This window comes from Bos indicus, chromosome 19 (genome assembly GCF_029378745.1).
Source record: "Bos indicus isolate NIAB-ARS_2022 breed Sahiwal x Tharparkar chromosome 19, NIAB-ARS_B.indTharparkar_mat_pri_1.0, whole genome shotgun sequence".
Lineage (NCBI taxonomy): Eukaryota > Metazoa > Chordata > Mammalia > Artiodactyla > Bovidae > Bos > Bos indicus.
In genome coordinates, this window is record NC_091778.1 from 29116504 (window position 1) to 29139781 (window position 23278).

The 23278-nt window shown below is 47.0% G+C and overlaps 1 protein-coding gene across 4 annotated transcripts; it reads right to left on the reverse strand.

Annotated features, from left to right (window-relative positions):
• Nucleotides 1-173: 173 nt before the first annotated feature.
• CTC1 (CST telomere replication complex component 1) lies at nt 174-20884 on the reverse strand. Of its 4 annotated transcripts, XM_019982063.2 has the most exons (23): nt 20795-20884; nt 17198-17361; nt 13067-13304; nt 12708-12916; nt 10563-10707; nt 8204-8494; nt 7963-8091; nt 7209-7441; nt 6912-7089; nt 6616-6816; nt 5977-6103; nt 5247-5361; nt 4782-5109; nt 4614-4703; nt 4173-4366; nt 3244-3305; nt 2974-3148; nt 2578-2655; nt 1697-1841; nt 1540-1604; nt 1135-1300; nt 913-1039; nt 174-758 (listed from the first exon to the last, which is right to left on the reverse strand). In XM_019982063.2, exons 1-23 carry the CDS (start codon nt 20825-20827, stop codon nt 619-621), a joined length of 3633 nt encoding a protein of 1210 aa, XP_019837622.2. In that variant the 5' UTR covers nt 20828-20884; the 3' UTR covers nt 174-618. The 4 variants fall into 4 exon arrangements, with proteins under 4 accessions (XP_019837622.2, XP_070629166.1, XP_070629167.1 ...); XM_070773065.1 differs by having other exon boundaries at nt 4614-5109; nt 12714-12916; XM_070773066.1 differs by lacking the exon at nt 4614-4703 and having other exon boundaries at nt 4902-5109.
• Nucleotides 20885-23278: the final 2394 nt, after the last annotated feature.

A 23278-nucleotide genomic window follows, 5' to 3' on the forward strand; every position in this document is an offset into this window, starting at 1 on the left:
ATCAAGGAATGTCTAACCTGCACTCTTCTCCCTAATTGACTCCCTGCACAGCCTGACTTCACTGGACCAGAAGTTCTTCTCCAAACCTGTTTTGGCACTGATGGCAAACAAGGCCAAAATGATGGTAAACGAAGGGTGGGTTGCCAGGTCATGAGGCCTGAGACCCACCTGAGTGAAAGCGAGAAACATCCCAAGAACTTTATTGTAGAGCAAGGAACCTGTCAGGAGCAAACCCATGAGGGGCAAGTCCCTGCCACAAAGACAGAACCCAGGTGCTCAGGACCACCTGTGAGTACAGGTACCTCGACACCTACTAGAGAGGAAAGGCAACAGCACTATGATTTCCACAATTTCCTCAAGGCAGGTTGGCATTAGAATACGGAGCAATAACAGCAGGGTAGTGTTCTTGCCTGGAGAATCCCAGGGACCGGGGAGCCTGGTGGGCTGCCGTCTATGGGGTCGCACAGAGTCGGACACGACTGAAGCGACTTGGCGGCAGCAGCATTTTGTGAATCCAAGGATCTGGGGTCCTGGTTCAGTTTCAGAGAAGGTTAAGGGCCATGACCAGGGAAAGGAGTTGAAGCCCAGCCTCAAGATCTCCAGCCACTGCAGTTTCGGTTAGCAGGAGGAAACTAAGGCCCCCAGGGCATTGGGGTGCTCATGCTCCTGGATAGAGAGGCATGACAGTCGGATCTTGGGGTTCACTCGAGTCAGGAAAGGGGACTCCCCACACTGGAATCGCTGTAGCCGAGGAGCTTCTGAGATGGGAAGAGAGAAAAACACAGGTCCTGTGTATGTGATTTTCAGTCCCCACCCTCCGTTCTCCTCCCAACTTCAGAAATTCCCTGTCAATCCCCCCTCCCTCTTCCTCTTGGGACCCATCAATCTACATCCCTGCCCTTTGACCCTCACCTAATGGGATGATCTTGGAGGGTTTTCTCTCCAGCTCAAAAGAAAGCACCATAGGGCGGAGGACAGAGAAACTGGTACAGAGGGTCCAGAGGAAGAGGGTCAAGGGCTCATCCACCTCAGCTGAGGACTAGAAAGGGAAAGAGGTTTCATCAGGACTCAAGCTTCTAACCAAGCTCCCAGGAAAATGGCTATCTGAGCCCCCACCTCCCAGCCACATCTCACCTCAAGTTGGGCTCCAGGCCCTGTAAATTGCAAGGCCACTTTCCCCGGCCCTCGGACAAACTCGAGGAGGGAGGTCCACTCACTGGGACACAGCCCTAGAACTGCTGCCACTTGATGATTTCTACAGGTCACCACAGCTTCTGCAGTCCCATCCTCCACCAGGAGCCTGGGAGCGGGGGAGCGGGGGCGGTTAGGAAATAGAAACTCTGACAGCAAAACCCAGGGGGCCAGTCACCCAGACCCAACAGGAATCGCTCTACACCTTGTTAGCTCACTATACCGTCATCCATTCATTCTAAAATATTTATTAAGCAATTCCCACCATTCAGGAATTGTGCTAACATCAGGACAGCAGACAGTCATGGAAATGGGGCAATGGGTGCCCACTTTGTGCTCTGCTCTCACCTGATGCTGGCCTGGCTTACAGATGTTTGCGTGGGGCAAGCGGGGCTCTGACGAGGACACCTTCCCTGGGATGAAGAAAGTGGTTGGCAAAATCCCCTCGCCCCCATCACAGCCCTCTTGGCACCCTGCACCCAGCTTAGCCTGTCCCCGCTCTTACCTGTGGGCAGATGCTGGTACAGTGTGCACACACCCAGAGGAGATGAAGGCTGAAGACAGAAACGACATGGCAAGAAGCAGTGGCCCGAAATGGGGCCTTGTCACCTTGCAGAAGTTCGGCCAGGTAGATGTGGGGCAGGGGGGCACTAAAGAGAGAAGGGGGGTTCAAGAAACAGCCAACAGAGTTCTAAAAGCAGAGTTTGTCTGGAAGGACTCAGCAGGCGTGAGGACAGGGACAGTAGTGGCTTCTGTGCTCTCCTGGAAGCCCCAGGGCCTCTCCTTTCTTTTTTTATTTTTTAAATTCTCTAAGTATGAAAACACATTTACAGGAGATATGGCAAATACAGAGCAAAGGTACATACAGGTCCACTATATACTACAATTTTTTTAAGTAGATAAATTAAGTTTTTTTGGTTGGAGTTTCAATATCAAAATCTAAAAAATTAACAGAATGGACAGAAAAGTAGAAGACATAGTAGACTTGAAATACTCTATGAACCAATTCAACATAATTAAGATTTATATAATTTTCACACAATAGCAGGGTACAAATGCAAGTTCCCCAGGGCCCCCATTTATTTTGATTCTTGATCTCTGATTGTCATCGATTATTTCTCAGGCTTGAAAAACCAAGATATTAGCTAAGAAACATATTTGTATTTTGGATTGAAAACCCTTTAAAATCCCAGAACACTAAATCTTCCTGGGTAGAATGATATGTATGGACATTTTTCATTTGAAGCAGAGGAAATCCTTCTGACTACACACATTTTACTAGGAGGGGAGAAGCTTGGAGTTATGGGGAAAATTCCAGAGCCTGGAACAGGTGTGGGGTTCAGATGTGAGGCTGTAAGGTTTGGAGATGGGCTTTGGGCCACTGACCTGACCGTAGTATCTGGGGGGAAATGCAGGACCTGCACACAGGTTGACGACCGGAAGCAACAGTAAACGTTGTGGGACCTGCAGGTGCAGGAGGGGGAGAGAGGAGGAGGAGAAAGAAGTCAGTCTGAGGTAGGGGCTGGGACGGTGTCACAGGACGAGCCACTCCCCCTGAGGGACGTGCCCTGACCCTGGTACTATCAGCACAGAGGGCAGAGGAAGGGAAGGGCTAGTCTGGAACATACTGCAGGGGCAAAGGGGCAAAGGGCATACACGGCAGAGAAACACAGCAGACCTAACAGCAAAGAGAAGCTGTCATCGCCACACAGGGAGGGGCAAGCATTCAAGAGAAGCGCATCAGGAGGGAGGGGAGGCCAGGCCATCGACACAGGTCTTCACCTGGAAACCCTTTTCTCCAGCTGGTGGAAGTAGACTCGGGCTCCGGGAAGAAGTCCCAGTGGGGGCGGCAAGTGTGGGTCTTCAATATACACATCCAAGTGAGGAGGGAATTTGTAGTCAGCAGTCTCCAGAGCTACAGTGAGCTTCACACACCGTCTCACAGCCCCAGAGCTCCCTACAGTAGGAATGGGGAGGGGTTAGTGGTCCCTCTCAGGATCACTAGGTTCCACCACTCTATTTCTTACCCTTTACCCAAACAGGTGTTATTACCAGGCTTCATCCAGAGATGTGACACAATCTCAGCTGAAAAAGACACCAAGGAATCTGCAAAACTGGAGGGTCAGAGAAATAGAGTGAGAATGGAGTCAGATCCCAGGACAGAAAGGAGTTACAGTAGCTGCTAGAACTTTACCTATGAGGTCCTGGAAAGCCTTGAAATGTCTCAAACCAAATACTAAAAGTAACAGGGCTTATGGGAAAAACAGCGTTGTAGCAGATCACTACACACACACAAACCCAAAACCCAATCCAGCTTTGTACACAGAGGCCTCACCAAAAAATACCCCAGCAAAGGTGAATCTCCACTTGCATTTACCCTAGAATCTCAGTCAGCCCATCATTCTCAGCTTTATACACTGGGGCCCGTGCCCCCTCCTTCAAATCATAGGTCCTTGAAAACTTGCACTTCTAGGGAAGTTTTGTAAAAGTTACACATATAATCCAACATGGTGTTTGTTTGTTTGCTTACACAGGGGGAAGTATCTCTGCAGCATCTTCAACTGCACTGCAGCTGCCCCCAAAAAAGCTTACACAAGGAAAGTAAAGCTATTCCTGAAGCTATAAGCCAGTCAATTCTTGCACTAAAGGAAGGTCCTTCTCTAGAGATTTTTAGCTTTTGTCCTTGCTTTTTTTGTTTGTTTCTTATATTTCCTTTTACTGCTAAGCTTTGTTCTCAATTGTGAGAAAGCCTGCTCATAATAATGTCAGTGACATGCTGAGCCGGGGCGGGGGTAGGGGGGCAGCGGTGGTAATCAGGTATGAAACACAGCTTCTATCTTACACCGCCCATCCCTCCTCTAGGAGCTAAATCACATTCATGAAACACACACTGTAGCAGGAGACAGACAATTCATCCGACACAACCACGGCAGAGGAAGAGAGAGCAGCCAAGCGAGCTGGAGAAACTGGTGGACATTTACTTGCCACTGAGCAGGTCAGTCAGTGAGGATTCAGGCAGTGTCGGGCGGATACCCAGCACCTCCGGGATGTCCTGAGAGCTTGCAAGTTCCACAGTCCATTCATCCTGGACAGTGAGGCAGGATGCACAGCCAGCCAGCTCCAGAGGATGCTGTGACACGCAGGATGAACCACCCTCCTCGAACAACATCAATGTCTGCCAGGAAATGGGGACATGACCATCTCCTAGTGTGTCCTGGTCTGGAGAGAGGTTCCTCACAAACTATGACCCAATTCTGTTTCCTCTCTAGGGCCTGACAAAGGAAGTGGTCTAGACACAGGCAGGCCTTCTATTTGATCTACATCCACCTTTCTTCCAGAAGACTTAGAACTTCCTTTCCAGACCGCAAGCCAAAATACCCTTCCCCTTTCTGGGGAAGGGTGTGGTGAAGTGGGGCACTCACGGGAGGGCCAGAAGCCACGAGCCGGTACACGTGCCCTGGGTGCAAGAACTCAAACCAGCGGACTGAGGAGCCAAGGAACAGAAGGAGGACCTGACAGGGAGAGCAGAGTCCCTCAGACGAGAGCTGGGGCTCAGGAGGACAGATCAGAGGTCCAAGACCCCAGTTTACCTTCTGATCTGAATTTTCATCTTCCTTGGGTTCAGGTGGGCCCCATCCAGTTCCCTCCTTCCTCTGGGTGCCCCCAAGCCACTTCCCTAATACATGGAAACTGAGGGTGGGCTGGGGCACCTCTGAACTGGCACTTGGGGGCACAGAGAAGTTCCTCTTCATCAGTGCCTCCTTGTGGGACAGCAAGAACAGCCGGCTCTGTTCTATGTGGGGACCCTCTGGAGGGGAAGGCTCTGTCCGAGGAGGTGTGGAGGAGGTGGCTGAGTGAAGGACGGGTCTGGGCACAGACAAGATCAGGGCATCGGCCAGAAGAAACTGGACATAGACTCTGTTGGGAGAGACAAGGAAGAGGTTTCTTAGTGATGCAGGCATTGTGCCCCAGTGTTCCACCCCCTGCATGGAGACTTCCCCTTCCACTTCCCTGGTGGTGGGACCCAGAGGACAGCCACCACCCTAAGGACCTACCTGGCCTGCTTCTTCTGGATGAAGTCTGTGGTGCTCAGCTCCTTCCAAGAAGGGAAGCTGCTTCTGACATTCCTTTCTATGACCAACTGGAACCTGTCTGCCCTCACCAGGCAACCTGAGAGGAAGACAGTTTTCTATTTTGGCGAGAGGAGAAGACTGTGGGCTGGGCAGAGAAGCAGCCCACCCCACAGGTCTCACGCTCAATCCAGGCAGGAGCTGCATGCCTAACACAACGTGAAGGCCCAGGCCTGACCCCCATCTTGGAGGAGTGGTACCTCCAAGGTAGAAACTGTTCCATCAGCACAGCCAATCCCACCCCTGGCCCCCTAGGTTGAGAGGCCTGATTCTTTCTCATAAATCCCTAAAACACCTGTTCTGAGGTCTGAGAAGCTTTCCTCTCCAGGGTTTCCCTGGCTACAAGCCTCAATAACTCCAAGACCATTCCTCTTCCAAACTAGGGATATGAGAAATGGAAGCTGTCATCCTGGTGTGTCTGTGAGGAGTTAGAGGGAGAAATGAATGTCGGAATTGTGATTCCGGCCGGGAACCCCTGGCTCCTTTACACCACCTGCCCATACCAGCCTCCAAAACCACTCCCCAGACTTGTTGATCAAAATAAGCCACTTGAGCATGTCTACTGAATCCTGGCAGAAGCTCTCTCCTACACTCCCCAGTTCAGAGACCCTCTTTCCCACTCCCATCATCTTCTCTCCACCACTGAACTCCAAACCTATGAGCCTGGGGTCAGTGAGGGGCTGCAAGGGCTGGGCCAGGAGTAGGCAGGACAGGGAACCGCTCTGGTCCCGAAGTTGCAGACACCCTTTACGAGATGAAGGCACCAGGATCCCAAGTAGTACCTGCAAGGAAATGAAGGCCTAGGCATCAAGTTTCACTAAACAACTACACAAAGCATCTACCATGTGCCAGGCATAGTGTTAACTGTTAGAGCTACAAAATGAACCACAAAGACATGATCTCAGAGCTTCAAGAATTTATCCTGAAGTGGGGTAGAAAGATTGGGGAAAATTCACCTGCATTCACACATTTAGCAGCCAGAAGGAAAGTTTACAGATCGAGGTTAGAGCCAGGAGACCATGGAGGACAAGACACAACAGGGGGTTTGGGTTTGACTTTATACACTCTGGGAGAAACAAGAGAAGGATTTAAATTAAGAGTTTTGTAAACCACGTTACATTTTACCCCACCCATTTCTAGTCATTGCAGGGGAGTGGATGAGAGGGGTCCAGGAAGAGATGGTGCGGTCTAGTAAGAAGGCTAGTGCCATCAAAATGACAAGAAGGACTATGGTACGAGTAGTGAAAGTGGCAAACAGAGGAAGTCTCCAGACCTCTGCTGGAGCCACACTCACCGGGGCAGGGCGGAACGCAGAAGGCAGCAGACACTGCCAGGACCAGGCCAGGCGCTGATTGAGTTGCCAACTGGGCAAGTGAGAAGCCTCTGGGAGGGGCAGAAGGGTCTTAGGGTCAAAGGAGGCCCAGGCCCTGCACTTCGCTTCCTCTTTCAGGAAGGCCAAAGTAGGGAAAAAGCAGGGAGTCTGCAGCTGGGTGTACTGTCCAAGAGACAAGACATCAGGTTACGTGTCCCCTGTGCCCCGGTGTCCCCCAGGGTGTTAGATCTGCCACCCATACCCCAACATTTTCAGACCTTCTGGAGTGGACAGTGATGTGGCTCTTCAAGGATTTCGCTGTGTGTGTTCCGACCAGGGCAGCCAGGTGGAATAAGAACCTCCAAGATCGGGGCCAGGATCTGTAGTCCCAGGCTGGGGTCCCCAGGTGATGAATACTTCAGGAACTGGTGGTATCTCAGCACGTGAGGACACAGCCTTGGCCATGCAGAGAAGTGGAGTCACTTCCCCCAGAGGCTCTTCCAGAATATGGCTTCCCTGAGACGAAGTGGCCCACCCCTCACCACCTCCCCAGCCCCAATCCACGTCCTCCTCACTTGCAGGCCAGATCCTCCAGGGCCTTGGTGGCCCACAGGTAGATGGGGAGTCCTAACTGATGCTCCCATACCAGCTGCTCATACAGGGAGGCCTGGGGGACTTGGTGGGAAAACTGAGTCTCAGGCACCTGATGAGAGAAGCCGCGAAGCAGAACGGCACCACGAAGGCAGGGAGCTAATATGGGTCTTCTCGTCCCCCCGCCCACTGACTGCAGGAGGTGAACATCCTGGAGCTGCAGAGGCAGAAGAGGTGAAAAAGTAACTCAATGGTCCCAGACAGAGGTAAATGCAGTTTGCCACTGCCTGGCTCATAGGAAACACACAATTTCTCCTTTACAGGTTACTTCCCTCCAGTTCTGTCTTGCTTTCCATCATGACCCACTCCCCTGTGGTAAATAAGCCTTCACCTCCCAGGAGCCACACTCAGCCTTTCTGTGGGCCAGAGGGCTCACTGGGCTGCCTGAGGTCATCCTGGCCCCACACCTGTGCTTCAGCTCCAACATCTCCTCCTCCAGTGAGAAGGTCCTTCTAGAAAGGAGATGCTCTGGACCCACCTGCTCCTCCCAGGGCCCCAATCTCCATTCCTGATCTGATCTCTCGTCCAAATCATTATTTACAAAAGCACCTTGCACTCCAATACATTTAATTATTTTTATAATTTTGTTGTAGGGGTGTCGACCTGCTCAAAAAAAAAGACCAACCCATAAAGGTAAGAGAGTCTCTCTTTGTCACCAGCCCTGACCCCCTCACATACCTCCAGACGGACTCCTGGTCGCACCACCCTCCTGAGGCCACGGAACTGCTGGTAGGCGAGGCAGAGCTCCAGCTTCCTGTCCAGCTCATAGAGGCCCGCAGGTTGATTCAGCGTGTCAGTGACCATTCCCTGCAAAAAAGCCGAAGAGCCAGGTGATCCCCAGGCCCTTCCTCTTTGAAGACCCCACAATTCCTGCCCCCTCCCCCAACCCCAGGCTCAGGAACCTCTCCCTCGGGCGCACCGTGTAGGATAAGAGTATGGAGTCCCGGACGAGACAGTCTGGACCTGGACGCTTCTTGTCCTGGGGGCTGCTGGGCCGGGGCAGTGATTGGGGGTCGGCCTCCAAGGGGACTCCAGCCAGCTCCAGTTCCAGCTCTCGTACACATTCTGGTTTCAGCGGCAACAGCTGGGAGGAGGTGCTGGTCATCCACACCCGGTAACGGTGACCAGGGAGCTTGGATACTCGCAGTTCCGTCAGCACATAGGCTCTACCAGGACAGAGGGCTCGGTGCCACACCAGCTGGGCAGGGACCTGGCTTATGCAGAAGCAGGTGACACAGTACGTGAGAGGCTTCCCATGTCCTGTCCCTCTGCAGGAGCTCCTTCCCATCACCATGTCACCTCAAGGACTGGCTCCTCGAGAGCCTTTCCTTACCTCTTTTTTTTTTTCTTTTCCTTACTTCTTTATCTTTCCTGTTTGCCAATTAAATCTTAAGCCTCAGAACTCTCAGGAACTCTCCCCTCTCATAGAAGATGGCAAACATTTCCTAATCCCTCCCCCAAGGCACATACCATCTGTACAGCTTCCTCCAAAATATATAAGTATTTCGTGCAGACAATTCTGCCCTTGCATTTCCCCTATCCCACCCCGCCACACAGACCAGCCATGCAAACAACTTTCACTTATTTCATCAATATGAACACGTACGTATGTATCCAGTATGGGGACAGATGTTAAGGGAAATAACATAGACTGTTCTCTCTTCTCTAACATATATCAAACCACTGGGAAACATATATGATCAAGTGGCAAAAACAACACACATTTGTAAGGTTTCAGAGAAAGAAAAGAGGTCAGGATGGGCTGAGATGATCAAGAAGGCCAAGTGACCGAAGCTGAACTTGCCAGGGTCCTGAAGGCCATCTCTGGATTGCTGAAGTGGAGACGAGAGAGGAAGGTGTTTCAAGCAAGAAAAAACAATACAGAAATGTTCAGAACTCAGAATGAGCAAGGCAAGGAAAACACTGGCCAGGACGGAGGAGGAATGTTCTTGGGGGTGGCGGGAGACAAAATGGAAGAGCCAAGATGAATAAAAAAATCCAGAAATAACATGCTGAAGACTTTTAATCAATTGGAAAGGGAGAATCGTCCAAGTAGGAAATAAATAAACCCCAGAAGGTATCATATGGAATGTACAAGGGGCCAACAACGGGTTATTGAAGAAATTTAAGCGAAAGTTACATAGAGAAGACCATTAATAAATATAACCATCTTTTAGGGCATGTTCCTCCCAGAGCACAAATGCCATTCTCAGGGGCTTCGAAACACAACTGATGATTCAAGATACCTGAACTTCACAGTCCCAGGTGCTCAGCTTCACAGACCCTCATTTCTACTTGAAAACACCAACCAGACCTCAATGTCACCACTCATAGCTAAGACCTCACGAGTTTACTGCTTATGCAAAACCAGTAGTTTATGATGGTTTGACTGAACACAGGAATTTACATACACACACTGCTGCTGCTGCTGCTAAGTTGCTTCAGTCGTGTCCAACTCTGTGCGACCCCATAGACGGCAGCCCACCAGGTTCCCCCGTCCCTGGGATTCTCCAGGCAAGAACACTGGAGTGGGTTGCCATTTCCTTCTCCAATGCATGAAAGTGAAAAGGGAAAAGTGAAGTCGCTCAGTCGTTTCCGACTCTTAGCGACCCCATGGACTGCAGCCTACCAGGCTCCTCCATCCATGGCATTTTCCAGGCAAGAGTACTGGAGTGGGGTGCCGTCACCTTCTCCAACATACCCACACTACTATGCATAAAACCGGTAACTAATGAGAACCTACTGTACAGCTCAGGGAACTCTACTCAATGCTCTGTGGTGACCTAAATGAGAAGGAACTCCAAAAAAGAGGTGACCTATGTATACATATAGCTGATTCACTGACGTACAATAGAGACTGTATTTGTAAAATTATACTCAATAAAAAAATAAATCATATCAGTTGATGTAAAAAGACTCAACAGTAAGCACCAAGTTTTTTTTTTTAAAGAACATGTTATTCCATGTTTTAATGGTGTTCAGATAAATACTTTTCTTCGTCACTCTTCTGGGGGAAAACAGGTGATTCTGGCAGTTTTTCAAAATGGGATACATGATACAGAAGCTGTCTCCTTGAATGAGCGGGGAAGTCTTCTCCCCATCTTCTATACACAGGGAAGGTACCCCATGCACTCTTCCCTCAACTGCACTGTTCTAGAAACAAGTCTCTGAAGCTGTCCTCCTTTCCCACATGGTTTCTCCTATGATGCTATCTTACCTGTTAGGAGCCTGTACAGCCCACTCACACCTCCACACTCCTGAATTGACCCTAAACCTACCTGCACAATGACAGACACCTGGGTGCCAGCTGGGGAGGATCCACCAAGAAACAGGACAAAGTAAGCTTTCTTCTGACTTTTCACCAGAGCACTGAATCGAATTAGATTCCCAGCAAGGTTTGGCTGCACGTTTCTGTGCTTACTTCTAAAAAAGGTAGAGAGAAGAGCAGTCATTTTTTATCTCTTCCTCTTTCTTTTCCCCCCTTACAAATGCCTTCCTTTCCACTACAATCTCAGTTCACTTCAGTTCAGTTGCTCAGTCATGTCCGACTCTTTGTGACCCCATGGACTGCAGCATGCCAGGCCTCCCTGTCCATCACCAACTCTGGGAGTTTACTCAAACTCACGTCCATTGAGTCGGTGATGCCATCCAACCATCTCATCCTCTGCCGTCCCCTTCTCTTCCTGCCTTCGATCTTTCCCAGCATCAGTCTTTTCAAACGAGTCAGCTCTTCACATCAGGTGGCCAAAGTACTGGAGTTTCAGCTTCAACATCAGTCCTTCCAATGAATATTCAGGACTGATTTCCTTTAGGATTGACTGGTTGGATTGCCTTGCAGTCCAAGGGACTCTCAAGAGTCTTCTCCAATACCACAGTTCAAAAGCATCAATTCTTTGGTGTTCAGCTTTCTTTATAGTCCAACTCTCACATCCATACATGACCCCTGGAAAAACCATAGCCTTGACTATGTGGACCTTTGTTGACAATGTCTCTGCTTTTGAATATGCTGTCTAGCTTGATCATAACTTTTCTTCCAAGGAGTAAGCATCTTTTTATTCCATGGCTGCAGTCACCATCTACAGTGATTTTGGAGCCCCCAAAAATAAAGTCTGCCAGTGTTTCCACTGTTTCCCTATCTATTTGCCACGAAGTGATGGGACCAGGTGCCATGATCTTTGTTTTCTGAATGTTGAGCTTTAAGCCAACTTTTTCACTCTCCACTTTCACTTTCATCAAGAGGCTTTTTAGTTCTTCACTTTCTGGCATAAGAGTGGTCTCATCTGCATATATGAGGTTATTGATATTTCTCCCGGCAATCTTGATTCCAGCTTGTGCTTCTCCCAGCCCAGCGTTTCTCATGATGTACTCTGCATATAAGTTAAATAAGCAGGGTGACAGTATACAGCCTTGACATACTCCTTTTCCTTTTTGGAACCAGTCTGTTGTTCCATGTCCAGTTCTAACTGTTGCTTCCTGACCTGCATACAGGTTTCTCAAGAGGCAGGTCAGGTGGTCTGGTATTCCCATCTCTTGAAGAGTTTTCCACAGCTTATTGTGATCCACACAGTCAAAGGCTTTGGCATAGTCAATAAAGCAGAAATAGATGTTTTTCTGGATCTCTCTTGCTTTTTTGATGATCCAGCAGATGTTGGCAATTTGATCTCTGGTTCCTCTGCCTTTTCTAAAACCAGCTTGAACATCTGGAAGTTCACGGTTCAGTATTGCTGAAGCCTGGCTTGGAGAATTTTGAGCATTACTTTACTAACGTGTGAGATGAGTGCAAATGTGCGGTAGTTTGAGCATTCTTTGGCATTGCCTTTCTTAGGAATTAGAATGAAAACTGACCTTTTCCAGTCCTGTGGCCACTGCTGAATTTTCCAAATTTGCTGGCATATTGAGTGCAGCACTTTCACAGCATCATCTTTTAGGATGTTTAATAGCTCAACTGGAATTCCATCACTTCTACGAACTTTGTAGTGATGTTTCCTAAGGCCCACTTGACTTCACATTCCAGGATATCTGGCTCTAGGTGAGTGATCACACCATCATGATTATCTGGGTCGTGAAGACCTTTTTGGAACAGTTCTTCTGTGTATTCTTAATATCTTCTGCTTCTGTTAGGTCCATACCATTTCTGTCCTTTACTGAGTTCATCTTTGCATGAAATGTTCCCTTGGTATCTCTAATTTTCTTGAAGAGAAATAGGGATGTAAAATTTCCATAGCCCAAAGCCATTATTCTAAAAGCTTCCTTCAAACTCTACCTGCCCTTAGATAAGGCTTTTCTTGAAGAATCCTCCATCATTTCCCTGATTTGGAACATTCCATCTATATTGCTTTCTATGCCTTTCTTTCCCTCCTTCCACTGATCCACTGTCCTCCCAGTTTTACAATGCTCCCTCCTCCCTTGGATGGAAGAATTACCTGTACCTGAGCAGGCGGGAAGCCATTTCTGGGTAGACAACAGGGATGGGGGTGAGAGGGCCAGGGCTGATGGTCAAAGGAAATACTGGCACGGGGGTACCCCAGAGCTCCACGTGCCCCTCTCCTGGCGACTTCATCGGAGAAGGGAGGTAACTCCAGCTGGGGAACAGAAAGAAATGGCCCAACCAAGAAAGGTCCAGATCTATGAGCTAGAAAAGACCAAAGGCAAGGATTAATCAGGATCCTGGCGCCCAATCCATCCTGCTCCATCTTTGTTCCCTCAGAGACTTAATTGTCTTGCTCCCTAGATGCCATTCTTATTAGGATCTGAGGCATTTGACCACCCACTTCCTACTCACCTCACAATCCAAGGCACCAGTGTTATCTCTTATATAGAGGCTTCCATTCCTGCACTCTTGTTCCAAGTTCCCTGATAGGTCGGTAAGTGTCCCTAAAAGTAACAGTCGCTCCCGGGGCAGAGGAACCCCACGTGGTCCAGCCTCTTGGGCCCAAGCCTGATACACAGTACTGCTCCAGGACAAGTGGCTGCAGCATGGGAGACGCTGGTGGGTCCTGAGGTTCTTTACTGAGACAAAGCTGCAGAGTGAAGAGAACAGAGGTTCTGTAGAGCTACATTCAAGCCTACGAATTATCCTCACCCTCCACAAATCCCCCAAGATCCTAAGGAAAGATCAATGGGGAACGTGGACTAAGACAGTTTGTTTGATTGATTAAAGGGAAAAAATTTGGGAGTGAGGGCCTAAGAAAATGAGGAGGAGGTCTGGGTCCAAAGACTGGGTGGTACCTAGAGAAGGCCAGAAGAAAGTCTGCTGAATGAGATCCTGAACAAGATAGTGCTACAGACAGAATCCAGAGAAATGGAGTGGGAATGTCAAAGCAGCCTGAGGGGATGAGCATGTGGGGAGAACGCTTTAGAGACCGCACAAACTGCTCCCTTGACAGCATCTCAGCTCTCAGCTTCCACAGAGAACTCCAGTGGAGACACTAAGACATCTGCCTAATGGCTCAACATCATTGGCCCCAATCAGGTTCCTTTCCTAATCTAGAATATCATAGCACTGGAGACTGGCTGGGAGGTTGAGGCTGAGGGGGAAGTTGGTATCAGGAGTTCCCAGCTTTCAAGAGATGTTTGAGACCAGCCATTCTCAAGCAAAGTGCTGCAATACTGCTGAGTCAGTATCCATTGTGAGGTATCTCACAGAGAATGTAATACAATTTATCAAAGTAGTGACAGTCACACTTTTGTAATACATTATTCCACTCACTTACATTCCCATGGTTCCCCCCCCCCCAAGAGAAAAAGGATAAGGTTACAAAATGTAACAACTTATTCTCCTTGTTACGCTCAGGAACATAATCCCCATGTGAGTGCTAAAGATTAGAAATGCTATTTTAGATGGCCCACTCCCCTTCTGCATTGGCCTCATTCTTTCCCAGTGACTTCAGAGCAAATAAAAGGCAAACCAGACACTAATATGTGGTGTGCCCCTGCTATGCACATATTATACTGGGTCCATTCATGCTCAATATTGCATTGAATCTTCACCAAAAACCCCTGGAAACACCACCAATGAAGAAATTCAGAGGTTCAGATACACAGTAGTGTAGGTGGCAAAGCCAGGCATGTCTCACTCAGAAGTATTTCTATCTTTCCCTACTTCTATAAAAGCCTAAGAAAAAGCGGCTAGAGAGAACTGTTCCTTCACCCAAAGCACCTGCAGGACAAAAAACAGTAAGGACAGGGTCACTCTTCGTAGATTCTTCAAGGTCCTGTCCTCCAACTTTCAAGGAAAGTTGAAAGTTGAAAGTCCCATGTATGCCCTGGGACCTGACATACAGCATGCACTCAATGAAGGGAAATGGAAAAATGAAAAATTTTCCTGTCAAATAATAAATTGAGAAATTTGTATGCAGGTCAGGAAGCAACAGTTAGAACTGGATATGGAACAACAGACTGGTTCCAAATAGGAAAGGGAGTACGTCAAGGTTGTATATTGTCACCCTGTTTATTTAACTTATATGCAGAATACATCATGAGAAACCCTGGACTGAAAGAAGCACAAGCTGGAATCAAGACTGCCGGGGGAAATATCAATAACCTCAGATATGCTGATGATTCCACCCTCACGGCAGAAAGTGAAGAGGAACTAAAAAGCCTCTTGATGAAAGTGAAAGTGGAGAGTGAAAAAGTTGGCTTAAAGCTCAACATTCAGAAAACGAAGATCATGGCATCTGGTCCCATCACTTCATGGGAAATAGATGGGGAAGCAGTGGAAACAAACAGTGTCAGACTTTATTTTTTGGGGTTCCAAAATCACTGCAGATGGTGACTGCAGCCATGAAATTAAAAGACGCTTACTTCTTGGAAGGAAAGTTATGACCAACCTAGATAGCATATTGAAAAGCACAGACATTACTTTGCCAACAAAGGTTCATCTACTCAAGGCTATGGTTTTTCCCGTGGTCATGTATGGATGTGAGAGTTGGACTGTGAAAAAGGCTGAGCGCCGAAGAATTGATGCTTTTGAACTGTGGTGTTGGAGAAAACTCTTGAGAGTCCCTTGGACTGCAAGGAGATCCAACCAGTCCATTCTGAAGGAGATCAGCCCTGGGATTTCTTTGGAAGGAATGATGCTAAAGCTGAAACTCCAGTACTTTGGCCACCTCATGAGTTGGCCAATGAGTTGACTCATTGGAAAAGACTCTGATCCTGGGAGGGATTGAGGGCAGGAGGAGAAGGGGATGACAGAGGATGAGATGGCTGGATGGCATCACTGACTTGATGGACGTGAGTCTGGGTGAACTCCGGGAGTTGGTGATGGACAAGGAGGCCTGGCGTGCTGCAATTCATGGGGTCGCAAAGAGTTGGACACGACTGAGCGACTGAACTGAACTGAACTGACCCATCAAATAATTTTTACTTTATCCTTACCCACCATCTTCTATATATTGTGCTATCTACTCTACATTTATCTTGAAGAATAACAAGAAACTTATAAAAGTTTGCAAGTTTCCTAAAAATTGATGATTTACCACTTTTCAATGATTCTTTTTGATTTTCAATTATTGGGAAACAACAAATTAAACAAACCTAGACAGATTTCTACCTTTTTTAAAAAAGAAAAAACAGTGATATGTATATTCACTTGCTGCTGCTGCTACTGCTGCTAAGTCGTTTCAATTGTGTCCGACTCTGTGCGACCCCACAGACAGCAGCCCACCAGGTTCCCCCGTCCCTGGGATTCTCCAGGCAAGAACACTGGAGTGGGGTGCCATTTCCTTCTCCAATGCATGAAAGTGAAAAGTGAAAGTGAAGTCGCTCAGTCGTGTCTGACCCTCAGCGACCCCATGGACTGCAGCCTATCAGGCTCCTCCATCCATGGGATTTTCCAGGTAAGAGTACTGGAGTGGGGTGCCATTGCTTTCTCCAATATTCACTTGACAGAATACCATACAGCAGTTAAAAATATGACCTAGAGCTATCAATGTGAGTAAATCTCAGAAGGTTAAGCACAAAAAGCAAACTGCAAAGGATACATAAGGTACTGGACCATTTACACAAAGTCTGAAGTCATGTAAAACCACTATATATTGCTTAGGGATAGATTCATGTATAGAAAAAAATATAAAGATATTCACAAGAATTCTCCCATATTCCAGATAGTGGTTACTTTTATGAAGAGATAAACAGGTTTCTTTTTGGAGGACTTCTCAGAGCCTTTAACATGTTAATGAGCCTCATGACTCTCCTAGAGAAGATTATCACATCCAGTGTCTCTCAAGCATGTTTGGCATGGAACCCTTTTCCTGTGGTACTTTATTAACGTTGCCTAGAACAGTTTTGGAAATGGTACGTGCTTGCAAAGGTGCTTTGGTCATGTTTGACTCTTTGGGACCCTATGGGCTGTAGCCCACCAGGCTCCTCTGTCTGCCCAGGCAAGAATACTAGAGTGGATTGCCATGCCCTCCTCCAGGAGATCTTCCCAACCCAAGGATTGAACCCACATCTCCTGCAGTGCAGGCAGATTCTTTACTGCTGAGCCATCAGGGAAGCCCTTAGGAAATGGTAAAGTTTTTAAAAATAAAATAAAATAACTCGGCTTCAGACCTCAAACTCAGGTCTCCCAAAATACAATGATCTGCACTTGCTGAAGTCACTGTCTATATCTTAGTTTCCTAGCACAAACAAATGAAATAATATCAGCCTCTCTCCCCACTTTGAGGGTTCTTTTCCGATACTTTCTATCTTCTCAACCCCTTCCCCTTGTCTCTAAACACGACTTGAGCCAAATAAGATCAACAGTTAAAGGAAAGCAGCTTGATGGAGAAGGAGAAGGATTGGCAAAAGGAGGTTTTATTTACACCACCTTTTTCTCACCTCAGCAAGTTTCCCCTCACTCATCTCAAAAGATAAGTACTTTGTTTTCAATCCCAAATTTAACTTTCCTGTGAACCCCTCCCCTTCTTACCTGTAGCTGAGGGGCAGTGTCAAACCCTGGCTCGTTCCCTGGGACAACCAGGTAGTCTTCACACAGTCAATGACCAACTGAGCCAACTGGACATCAGGCTCCTTGCCAGGTGGACACAGGGTCTCTTGGATGAAAGCCTGGGCGACCTCAAGCCAGGCTTGCTCCTGAGGAAAGTAAAGCTAGTTAAAACACCTTCCTGACTATCCTGCCCACCAGGGAAATTTGGGAAAGAATAAAGGAATAGATTACAAAAAAAAAAGTTAAGAGGGAATGTAAATGAATATGTAATGTAAAGGAGTTTAGAGTTTGAAGAAACCTCAGAAGTCTTAGTTTCAGACAGACAATCAGCTTAGACAACTGGCCATTCAGCTTTGGCCTTGCCTCTTTAACAAAACCGTACCAATCCTTAAAGCACTCAATTAGAATAAATATTCCTCATGAAGTCTTCTCTGAGCATCTCCGAGAGAATCCTGCTCCCTTCCTTGAGGCTCCCACAGTACCTTGCATACACCTCTATTGAGAGCAGTGATCAGCAGGGGCAGCCCATCTTATATGGGGTCTGATTCTAGTTCTTTTTTTCTTTTCCTCTGGCCATGCTGAATGGCTTGTAAGATACCAGTTCCCCAACCAGGGATTGAATCCAGACCCTGTGCAGTGAAAGCACCGAATCCTAGCCACTGGACCACCAGAAAATTCCCATGGGTCTGATTCTAAAGCCAGGAAGTGGAACAAAACTGGTCAAAAGTTACCCTCAGAATCTGCTTGCCAAACAGGGGACACAACTTCAACCCCTGGTCTGGGAAGATTCCACATGCCTCAGGGCAACTAAGCCTTCCAGCTGCAACTACAGAAGCCCTTGCACCACCTAGAGCCTGAGCTCCACAAGAGAAGCCACCACAATGAGAAGCCCATGCATCACAATGAATAGCACCCACTCGACACAACTAAAGAAAGCCCTGGTGCAGCAAGGAAGACCCAAAGCAGCCAAAAACAAATGAATAAATTAAAAAAAATAAAGGTTTTGTTGCTATGTTAACTTTAAAGAAATAAAATCACCTTCAAAAAAAAAATCCTTTAAATTGCTCATAAACTATAGTACATAGTACCGTATAGTAACATGTATATGGAAATGTGCTTAATAGACGTTACATAAAAGAACATAGGCAGTATAATTTTTAATCATTTCCCCCTTTTTTTCTAATTCTTTTATTAATGCCCCCTCATTTTTTAGTGAAGTGTATACATTTGAGGTACTATAAACTGATTATATGTAAGACACAATTCCCTGGAATTGTTTCCTGTTCTGGTAATCTAGTAGATCTTAACCTTGTAGCTAAGGGGTTTCCTAAGAAGGACAGGAACCATCTTTGTGTATGTGCCAGATTTTGTTGCCTCTGTATATAGATAACTCTAGGGGAGGGGACCAGTCTGGCATACTCTCAGTGCTAAGCAGGTTTCTTTAAAAATTCCGAAAGATTCAACAATACTTAGGGGTAGGACCTTTATCCTTCTTGATCCCCAGCGATAATCTCAAACCATTACAGCTTTATCCCTGTTCCTCCAATGCTCTTCTATGATCAGTCCTCCACATTCAGTTAATCTTTGTGTGCTGTTCAGTTGCATCGGACTCTTTGTGACCCCCATGGACTGTAGCTCACCAGGCTCCTCTGTCCATGGGATTTCCCAGCAAGAATACTGGAGTAGGTTGCCACTTCCTAATTCAGGGGGTCTTCCTGACCCAGGGATCGAACCCGTGTCTCCTGTATAGGCATGCAGATTCTCTACCATTGCGCCAAATGGGAAGTCCCCAATTAGCCTTTAGCAGCTTGAAAAACCATCATTCAAGTTCTAGATGACTTCAGAGTCCTTGTAAACAGTGCTATCACTGACCTCACCTTCACCCTACCTCAGTCACTCTTGTTCATGGTCAGGGTTCTCAAAATTGGACCAGGTCATCACTCAGAACTGCCCACCAACATAATAACAGCCCAGACTCCCACATTTTTTGTCTTCTTCTCTTGGTCTTCTCTTTTAGCTCCATTGGCACATAGAATACTACTGTTTCTCAAAGTGGTACTGCTGCCTCAGAATCACCAAACTTTTGCTTAAAACGCAGTTGGAAAAAAAAAAAACAAAACCGCAGTTGATTTTTAGGTGGTTCCATCTATTGAATCAGAATCCAGGAGTGGGTGGGGTGGGGTGAGGAGGTTGGCAACAGTGTATATTGAATTTGGGTCTCCTGTAGGGAAAGGAAGAAGTGAAAGAGGATATCCATATTTCAAAGTAGAACCATTGGGTTGAGGATATTTGCAAAGCTAGTGAACATCATAAGAGATGTGGATTTTGTGGAAAGTTCAGTGTTGGTATGTAGGCTGGCCAGGTGGAGAATCTGGTAGGCAGGTGGATATAACTGGTATCAGGAGAGAGATCTCAGCTAAAGTATAGATTTAGGAAAACCAGGACCCGTCACTGGCTATTAAAGCCATCCAGTCAGTGGATGAGGTCAAGAAAGTATTAACCTGGGAAGTTTACTTAATTTAGATTCTATCTCCTCAGTATCTTTTTAATGTCTTCACGTTTGGAACCTCAACATTGCTGCGGGGTCGGGGGTCACCACCACCTCTTACTACACATAAACCAGTCTTTTAACAGATACTCGCTAGTCCACTCTCTACACTCCTACCTAAGGAAACAAAAATGAAACTCAACCGATCACTCTTTGGCTTAAAACGCTTCAATAACTCCGTTATCCTCAGGTTGAAGTCGCTGCCTACCAAGACTTACAAGACTGTCAGCTCTGACCCTTCCACCACCACCCAATTGAACTTCTTGAGTTTTTCAAAGACAAACTCTTTTGCTCCATTTCTAGCCTTTGAACAGATTTTTGCTTGCTCCTTGAAACCTCTTTTATCTCCTTTGTTTTTTAAACCCTGCTAACTCTTACACGCCGGAGAAGGCAATGGCACCCCACTCCAGTACTCTTGTCTGGAAAATCTCATGGATGGAGGAGCCTGGTGGGCTGCAGTCCATGGGGTCGCTGAGGGTCAGACACGACTGAGGGACTTCACTTTCACTTTTCACTTTCATGCATTGGAGAAGGAAATGGCAACCCACTCCAGTGTTCTTGCACGGAGAATCCCAGGGACGGGGGAGCCTGGTAGGCTGCCGTTTATGGGGTCGCACAGAGTCGGACACGACTGAAGCGACTTAGCAGCAGCAGCAAATCTTGCACGCACTTCGGGTCTTATAAGCTTTTCCGGATTATCGGTTACCCATTTTCTCTATAGTTACGTCAGGGGTCTCCCCCAGGAACTCACAGGCCCACAGGTAGCCGTTAGTGTGATCCTGGCTTCCCATTGGGTTGAAACCTAAACATTGGACAGAGACGTGTTTAATACTCACAGACGGCGCCGCAAGCATAATGGAATAAATACGCAGAACCAGTGAAAGGGGCGGAAGAAACAGCCTCACAGTCGCTCTCCCCCGGGAGAGGCCAGCGACGTCAGGGAGGCAGAGAGGCAAGGAGGAGGTTACATGGGGAAAAAAGAAAATCTGGAACAACAAAAAAAGAGACGAGGGACAGAGGACAGCACTCACAGAGCCAGGAGCCCCAGGCCGGCAGCCCGCCATGACGCGCCCGCGACTCCCCGCTGCGAAGCGCGCGGAGACTTGAAGGACGGCTGATTCGTGACGTCATCAGCGGGCGCGCCCCTGGCTCCACCTCCGACTCCTCCCCATTCAGCCTCAGTACCGCTCTGCTCTGACTCCCACCCCTGTCCCCTACTCTGGCATACCTAATCTCTTCCCCAGTGATACCTCGGAGAAGGCAATGGCACCCCACTCCAGTACTCTTGGCTGGAAAACCCCACGGATGGAGGAGCCTGGTAGGCTGCAGTCCATGGGATCGCTGAGGGTCGGACACGACTGAGCGACTCACTTTCACTTTTCACTTTCATGCATTGGAGAAGGAAATGGCAACCCACTCCAGTGTTCTTCCCTGGAGAATCCCAGGGACCGGGGAGCCTGGTGGGCTGCCGTCTATGGGGTCACACAGAGTCGAACACGACTGAAGTGACTTAGCAGCAGCAGCAGCAGTGATACCTTGTCTTGCATCTCTGGGATGAGGGATTTTAGGAGCGCAAATACAACCGGCCTGGCTGATAAAGCCTAAGCATCTTTCCATCTTGCTGATCCTGCCAAGTAGAGGAACTGTTTCCTCCTTAATACAGCCAGAGCACATCATTCCTTTTTTTTTTTTTTTTTTTAACTGTCAGTCTCCATGTTCTAGAATTAAGCTCCATGAGAGCAAATATTTTTATTTGCTTTCTTCACTGCTATACCCCCAAAGCCTAGAATAGTGCTGACACATAGTTGCATGAATTCTGTGCACTCCACTGCCTATTAAGCCATGGGTTGATTGGTTGGTTGACTAAATTAGGAAGAGAAGAGGCTTTCATTAGTAAATACACAAAAATTTATAAGCTTCTTGTTTGACAAGTACTGTTCTAGGCATCAAATACAAAGAAAAATAGATTAGGTTAAAACTTCTAGGTCAGTTCAGTTCAGTTCAGTTCAGTTGCTCAGTGGTGTCCAATTCTTTGCAACCCCATGAACCGCAGAATGCCAGGCCTCCCTGTCCATCACCAACTCCCAGAGTTCACCCAAACTCATGTCCATCGAGTCAGTGATGCCATCCAGCCATCTCATCTTCTGTCATCCCCTTCTCCTCCTGCCCCCAATCCCTCCCAGCATCAGGGTCTTTTCCAATGAGTCAACTCTTTGCATGAGGTGGCCAAAGTACTGGAGTTTCAGCTTCAGCATCAGTCCTTCCAGTGAACACCTAGGACTGATCTCCTTTAGAATGGACTGGTTGGATCTCCTTGCAGTCCAAGGGACTCTCAAGAGTCTTCTCCAACACCACAGTTCAAAAGCATCAATTCTTCGGCACTCAGCCTTCTTCACAATCCAACTCTCACATCCATACATGACCACTGGAAAAACCATAGCCTTGACTAGATGGACCTTTGTTGGCAAAGTAATGTCTCTGCTTTTTAATATGTTGTCTAGGTTGGTTATAACTTTACTTCCAAGGAGTAAGCATCTTTTAATTTCATGGCTGCAGTCACCATCTGCAGTGATTTTGGAGCCCCCCAAAATAAAGTCTGACACTGTTTCCCCATCTATTTCCCATGAAGTGATGGGACCAGATGCCATGATCTTAGTTTTCTGAAGGTTATTTCTAGGTACTCATGGTCAAATGGGGGAAATAGTAAAGTAAAATGTGTAGAATGTGAGTTATAGGTACTGAGGAATGCAGGGGTGTCCCTTTTATATAGTGAAAGCCTTACTTAAACAATGATTTTCTATTTAAAAAATTGAGAGAAGTGAAGGATTCATATGATGGGGATTATAGAGAAAGAACGGACAGGTGAAACAACAAAGGCTTTGTAGTGGAAAAAAATGCAAGAAGTCAGTGAGGCTGGAGGGAAGGAAGGGAAATTAAAGGTATGAAGTGAAAGAAGAGCATCAAAGACCATTGTATACTTGCAGCAGCTTCAAATCATTTTTAGAGCAAGATAGAATAACATTTATTATAAATAACTGGGCACCACAATGTATAACTAGTTCATGTAATAAGGAATAGAGAGCTTGTATTGAATGAAATTGAATTAGGGGATACCATAACTTGTAGAATTAAAATTTCTTTAAATTTAATTGTATTTTTTATTGAAGTATATTTGATTTACAATGTTGGTGCCAAGTTATTTATAAGGCAAATATATGTTTGCAATTATTTCCCATTATTACATCAGAGATATGTCCCTTCCCTTTTCATCAATACAACAGGAATGAGAGATTCCCCTAGAGGAGGTGAAACCTCTCTCTCACTCCACTGCAGCCACATTGACTCCCTAATTAGAACACCAGTCAGAGCCTAGTCAAAATCACAAACCTAATCATTCCTATTGCATTCAGTATTTCTAAGCTCTAGAAGACCCCCCTCTATTTACCAAGTCATGAAGATGTGCTCTGTATTCTGCAATTTACTTTTGATAGTTCATAAAAAGGAGAGTTGAGCTT